A 7,590-nucleotide genomic window follows, 5' to 3' on the forward strand; every position below is an offset into this window, starting at 1 on the left:
CTGATATTTATAGAACATTCCATCTAAAAGTGGCAGAATACACTTTCTTCTCCAGTGCACACAGAACATTCTCCAGGATAGATCACATCTTGGGTCACAAATGAAGCCTCGGAGAATTTAAGAAAACTGAAATCATATCAAGCATCTTTTCTGACCACAGCGCTATGAGATCGGAAATCAATACAGGAAAGAAACTGTAAAACACACAAATACACAGAGGCTAAACACTGTGCTACTAAATAACCAAGAGATCACTGAAGAAATCAAAGAAGAAATAAAAAAATACATAGAAACAAATGACAACGAAAACATGCCAACCCAAAACCTATGGGACACAGCAAAAGCAGTTCTAAGAGGGAAGTTTATAGCAATTCAATCTCACCTCAAGAAGAAAAATCTCAAATAAACAATCTAACCCTGCACTTAAAACAACTAGAGAAGCAAGAACAAGAAAACCCAAAGTCAGCAGAAGGAAAGAAATCAACAAGATCAGAGCAGAAATAAATGAAATAGAAACAAAGAAAACAATAGCAAAGATCAATAAAAGTAAAAGCTGGTTATTTGAGAAGATAAACAAAATTGTTAAATATTAGACTCATCAAGAAAAAGAGGGAGAGGACTCAAATCAATAAAATTAGAAATGAAAAAGGAGAAGTTAACCTCAAGAAGAAAAATCTCAAATAAACAATCTAACCCTGCACTTAAAACAACTAGAGAAGCAAGAACAAGAAAACCCAAAGTCAGCAGAAGGAAAGAAATCAACAAGATCAGAGCAGAAATAAATGAAAGAGAAATGAAAAAACAAAAGCAAAGATCAATAAAACTAAAAGCTGAGGGCTTCACTGGTGGCACAGTGGTTGAGAGTCCGCCTGCCGACGCAGGGGACACGGGTTCGTGCCCCGGTCCGGGAAGATCCCACATGCCGTGGAGCGGCTGGGCCCGTGAGCCATGGCTGCTGAGCCTGCGCATCCGGAGCCTGTGCTCCACAGTGGGAGAGGCCACAACAGTGAGAGGCCTGTGTACCACAAAAAAAAAAACCAAAAAAACCGAAAACTAAAAGCTGGTTCTTTAAGAAGATAAACAAAATTGATAAACCCTTAGCCTGACTCATCAATAAAAAAAGGAAGAGGAGGCAAAACAATAAAATTAGAAATGAAAAAGGAGAAATCACAACTGACACAGCAGAAATACAAAGGATTATAAGAGAATACTACAAACAACTGCATGTCAATAAAATGGACAACCACAAAGAAATGGACAAATTCTTGGAAAGGTACAATTTTCGAAGACTGAACCAGGAAGATTTAGAATATATAAACAGACCTATCAAAAATAATGAAATTGAAAGCATAGTTAAAAATCTTCCAACAAACAAAAGTCCAGGAGCAGATGGCTTCACAGGCAAATTCTATCAAACATTTAGAGAAGAGCTAACACCGATCCTTCTCAAACTCTTCCCAAAAACTGCAGAGGGAGAAACACTCCCAAATTCATTCTATGAGGTCACCAACACCCTGATACCAAAAGCGGAAAAAGATATCACAGAGAAAGAAAATTATAGACCAATATCCCTGATGAACATAGATGCAAAAATCCTCAACAAAATAATAGCAAACAAAATCCAACAGCACATTAAAAGGATCATATACCATGATCAAGTGGGATTTATCCCAGGGATGCAAGGATTCTTCAATATACACAAATCAATGTGAAACACCACATCAACAAATTAAGGAATAAAAACCATATGATCATCTCAATAGATGCAGAGAAAGCTTCTGACAAAATTCAACACCCATTTATGATAAAAAGTCTCCAGAAAATGGGCATAGAGGGAACCTACCTCAACATAACAAAGGCCATTTATGACAAACCCACAGCAAGCATCATACTCAATGGTGAAAAACTGAAAGCATTTCCACTAAGATCAGGAAGAAGACAAGGATGTCCACTTTCACCATGCTTATTCAACATAGTTTTGGAAGTCCTAGTCACAGCAATCAGAGAAGAAAAAGAAATAAAGGGAGTACAAATTGGAAAAGAAGAAGTAAAACTGTCAGTTTGCGATGACATGATACTATACATAGAAAATCCTAAAGATGCCACCAGAAAACTATTAGAACTAATCAATGAATTTGGTAAGGTTGCAGGATACAAAATTAATGCACAGAAATCTCTGGCATTCCTATGCACCAACAACGAAAAATCAGAAAGAGAAATGAAGGAAACACACCCATCTACCATTGCAACATAAAGAATAAAATACCTAGGAATAAACCTGCCTAAGGAGGCAAAAGACTTCTACTCAGAAAACTATAAAACACTGATGAAAGAAATCAAAGATGACATAAACAGGTGGAGAAATATACCATGTTCTTGGATTGGAAGGATCAATATTTGTGAAAATGACTATACTACCCAAAGCAATCTACAGATTCAATGCAATCCCTATCAAATTACCAATGGCATCTTTCACAGAACTAGAACAAAAAATTTTACAATTTGTATGGAAACACAAAAGACCCCAAATAGCCAAAGCAATCTTGAGAAAGAAAAACAGAGTTGGAGGAATCAGGCTCCCTGACTTCAAACTATACCACAAAGCTGCAGTAATCAAGACAGTATGGTACTGGCACAAAAACAGAAATATAGATCAATGGTACAGGATAGAAAGCCCAGAGATAAACGCATGCACGTATGGTCACCTAATTTATGACAAAGGAGGCAAGAACATACAATGGAGAAAAGACAGCCTCTTCAATAAGTGGTGCTGGGAAAACTGGACAGCTACATGTAAAAGAATAAAATTAGAACACTACCTAATACCACACACAAAAATAAACTCAAAATAGATTAAATACTTAAATGTAAGACCAAACACTATAAACCTCTTAGAGGAAAACACTCTCTGACATAAACTACAGCAAGATCTTTTTTGACCCACCTCCTAGAGTAATGGAAATAAAAACAAAAATAAACGAATGGGACCTAATGAAACTTAAAAGCTTTTGCACAGCAAAGGAAACCGTAAACAAGACAAAAAGACAACCCTCAGAATTGGAGAAAATATTTGCAAATGAAACAACAAAGGATTAATCTCCAAAATATACAAACAGCTCATGGAGCTCAATATCAATAACACAGACAATCCAGTTAAAAAACATGTGGAAGACCTAGGTATACATTTCACCAAGGAGGACATATGGATGGCTGGGAGGCACATGAAAAGATGCTCAACATCACTAATTGTTAGAGAAATGCATATCAAAACTACAATGAGGTATCACCTCAAACTGGTCAGAATGGCCATTATCAAAAAATCTAGAAACAACTTAATGCTGGAAAGGGTGTGGTAAAAAGGGAACCCTTCTGCACTGTTGGCAGGAATGTAAATTGATACAACCACTATGGGAAACAGTATGGAGGGTCCTTAAAAAACTAAAAATAGGACTTCCCTGGTGGTGCAGGGGTTAAGAATCCGCCTGCCAATGCAGGGGACACAGGTTCGAGCCCTGGTCCAGGAAGATCCAACATGCCATGGAGCAACTAAGCCTGTGCACCACAACTACTGAGCCTGCACTCTGGAGCCCATGAGGCAGAATGATTAAGCCCATGTGCCAGAACTACTGAAGCCTGCATGCCTAGAGCCCATGCTCTGCAACAAGAGAAGCCACTGCAATGAGAAGCCCACACACCACAATAGAGCAGTCCCTGCTTGTCACAACTAGAGAAAGCCCACGTGCAGCAATGAAGCCCCAACACAGCCATAAGTAAATAAATAAATAAATAAATAAATTTATTTATTTAAAAAAACTAAACTAAAAATAGAACTACCATATGACCCAGCAATCCCACTACTGGGCACATACCCTGAGAAAACCGTAATTCAAAAAGAGACATGTACCACAATGTTTACTGCAGTACTATTTACAATATCCAAGACATGGAAACAACCTAAATGTCCAATGACAGATGAATGGATAAAGAAGATGTGGCACATATATACAATGGAATATTATTCAGCCATAAAAAGGAACGAAATTGGGTCGTTTGCAGAGATGCGGATGGACCTAAAGTCTGTCATACAGAGTGAAGGAGGTCAGAAAGAGAAAAACAAATACCATATGCTAACTCATATATATGGAATCTTAAAAAAAAAGGTACTGATGAACCTAGTTGCAGGGCAGGAATAAAGAGGCAGACATAGAGAATGGGCCTGAGGACATGGGGTGGGAGGGGGAAGCTGGGGCAAAGTGAAAATAGCATCGACATATATACACTACCAAATGTAAAACCGTTGGCTGGTGGGAAGCAGCAGCATAGCACAGGGAGATCGGCTTGGTGCTCTGTGATGACCTAGAGGGCTGGGATAGGGAGGATGGAAGGAAGGCTCAAGAGGGAGGGGATATTGGGACCTGTGTCTGCATACGGCTGATTCGCTTTGTTGTGCAACAGAAACTAACATGGTATTGTGAAGCAATTATATTCCAATAAAGATCTATTAAAAATAAAGAAAAGAATCAATTTCAGTTATTTTCCAAACATGTATTCCTGAAAATACAGATGAACTCCGTGGTCAAATCAGAACATTAAAATGCTATAGAATAATGGCAATTATCATGCACCACAGTGAACAATAAAGGATAATAACATGTTAAGAATAGACTAGAATCTAAGAGATTAAGCAAAAATTTAAAATTCTATTGCTGGTGTAAAGGATACCACTATTCTCGTCTCTGAGACTATAATGGGAGAGGATGTGCAAAATGTAATAAATGCACACTTGAACATATACTACAAAGCCCAGGTGAAAGGAGATTAGAAAGTTCACTCTCATCAATTGTAATTAACTAAAGAATAATTCTATTATAATGTAAATTATCATCTCTCATGGTTATCATAGGTTCAAATTCAATTTTTAAAAATCTTCAAATATTGCAAAGAGAAAATACAAGTATTGAAGAGATTAAGGGACGTGGTTTTCTGATACTACAAATGAAGAGATGGAATTTAGGGAAATATACACAGAGAACAATATGGATATTATTTCCTACTTTATCTAAACTATCTTACGGAAAATTACGGTTATCAATATAAGTGACTGAATTTTGAAACAGTTTCATTTTAATGAATTACAGTAGGAACGAAAAAGAAAATGCCATATGAGGTTTTACCGTAGTCTCTGGATATTGGAGGCAACGCCAGAGAGACGATATATTCCATCCACAATGCCATATCTCTCAATGAACGCTGTACAGCTTTGAAGAACCTGGGGCACTAGAGAGAATTTTTGAAGACATGGATTAAATTGAGAGTATTCAGTGGAAACAAAGTCACAAAAAATGAGAATGTCTTAGCAAAATGAAATTGGCACAATTAAAGTTTTAAGGGGTGGAGATTAATCTACTACAAAAACTGACAAGGGCATATTTAATTAATTTGACATCTATGCTAGATAAGTGGTCACATATGGTCACCTAATTTATGACAAAGGAGGCAAGAAAATACAATGGAGAAAAGACAGCCTCTTCAATATGTGGAGCCGGGAAAACTGGACAGCTACATGTAAAAGAATGAAATTAGAACACTACCTAACACCATACACAAAAATCAACTCAACATGGATTAAAGACCTAAATGTAAGGCCAGACACTATCAAACTCTTAGAGGAAAACATAGGAAGAACTCTTTGACATAAATCAAAACAAGATCTTTTTTGACCCACCTCCTAGAGTAATGAAAATAAAAACAAAAATAAACAAATGGGACCCAACTAAACTTAAAAGCTTTTGCACAGCAAAGGAAACCATAAAGAGGATGAAAAGACAACCCTCAGAATGGGAGAAAATATTTGCAAATCAAGCAACGAACGATGGAATAATCTCCAAAATACACAAACAGCTCACGGAGCTCAATACCAAAAAAACAAACCAATTAAAAAATGGGCAGATGGGCTTCCCTGGTGGCGCAGTGGTTGAGAGTCCGCCTGCCGATGCAGGGGACATGGGTTCATGCCCTGGTCCGGGAAGATCCCACATGCCGCGGAGCGGCTGGGCACTATGAGGTATCACCTCACACCGGTCAGAATGGCCATCATCAAAATATCTACAAACAATAAATACGGGAGAGAGTGTGGAGAAAAGGCAACCCTTTTGCACTGTTGGTGGGAATGTAAATTTATATAGCCACTAGGGAGAACAGTATGGAGGTTCCTTAAAAAACTAAAAATAGAATTACCATACGACCCAGCAATACCACTACTGGGCATATACCCTGAGAAAACCATAATTCAAAAGGGCACATGTACCCCAATGTTCACTGCAGCACTATTTACAATAGCCAGGACATGGAAACAACCTAAATGTCCAACGACAGATGAATGGATAAAGAAGATGTGGTACATGTATACAAGGGAATATTACTCAGCCATAAAAAGGAACAAAATTGGGTCATTTGTAGAGATGTGGATGGACCTAGAGCCTGTCATACAGAGTGAAGTAAGTCAGAAAGAGAAAAACAAATATCGTATATTAATGCATATACGTGGAATCTAGAAAAATGGCACAAATGAACCTAATTTCAGGGCAGGAATAGAGACACAAATGTAGAGAATGGACATGTGGACACAGAGAGGGAAGAGGAGGGTAGGACAAATTGGGAGATTAGATTTGATATAAATACACTACCATGTGTAAAACAGATAGCTAGTGGGAACCTGCTGTATAGCACAGGGAGCTCAGCTCAGTGCTCTGTGATGACCTAGATGGGTGGGATGGGGCGGGTGGGAAGGAGGTCCAAGAGGGAGGGGATATAGGTATACATAGAGCTGATTCACTTCACTGTACAGCACAACATTGTAAAGCAATTATACTCCAAGAAAAAAAGAAAAGAAAAAAACCTGAAAAAAATAACGTACCATCTGTCAAAAAGTATAGATAACTTCCCTGGGATTCTTACAACCATGTGATATTATATTCATACTTGCTTATGTTCTCCCAAACAAGTAGGGAAACTTGAAAATATGGGGAATTAGAGGTCTTTCCCTGATTATACAGCTAAGCCTCTACAGACATCATACTTCATGGAAAACATCTGAACTGTTTCTTTACACTTTATGTTCCCTAAGTAAAAGGACTGAATGTCCAAAAAACAATCACATCATAGAACTTCATAAATAAAACTATATAACTGAACATTGCTATTACTTCGGATTTTAAGAGAGACTAATGAGACATATAATTAAAATTAGTAGCAAAATGAAAGAGAAGAGCATAAACTTTCATTTTGAAAAACAGAGAGTAGAAACTGAAGAACAGTATAGGAAGATAAAAAGAGAAAAGATCTGAATTCTTTTTTTCACTAACATAAGAAAGTAATATGAGAACCCAATATATTATTAGAAGAAATCCTAGTACAAAAAGGCATTTTATTAACTACCTTTTCCCCTCAAATCATCTAACCAACCAGCCAAGTGCACATTAAATAATAGCCCAGTCAAAACATAACATTAGAAACCTCCAAAATGGTTCTTCCAAAAGGTGATATAACTTTTTTTTTTTTTTTTTTTTTTTTTCAGTACGGGGGCCTCTC

General features: G+C 37.3%; 1 protein-coding gene across 4 annotated transcripts in view; it reads right to left on the reverse strand.

Annotated features, from left to right (window-relative positions):
- The window catches only part of ARHGAP32 (Rho GTPase activating protein 32), a 147,799-nt gene that overhangs the window by 26,274 nt on the left and 113,935 nt on the right, over positions 1-7,590 (reverse strand). For all 4 annotated transcript variants that reach the window (XM_024740784.1, XM_024740786.1, XM_024740785.1 and 1 more), the window contains one exon: positions 5,175-5,277. In XM_024740784.1, coding sequence (XP_024596552.1) covers positions 5,175-5,277 — 103 coding nt within the window. The remainder of the gene's footprint in view (positions 1-5,174; positions 5,278-7,590) is intronic.

Source organism: Neophocaena asiaeorientalis, unplaced genomic scaffold (genome assembly GCF_003031525.2).
Source record: "Neophocaena asiaeorientalis asiaeorientalis breed wild unplaced genomic scaffold, Neophocaena_asiaeorientalis_V1.1 scaffold308, whole genome shotgun sequence".
In the NCBI taxonomy this organism is placed as follows: Eukaryota; Metazoa; Chordata; class Mammalia; order Artiodactyla; family Phocoenidae; genus Neophocaena; species Neophocaena asiaeorientalis.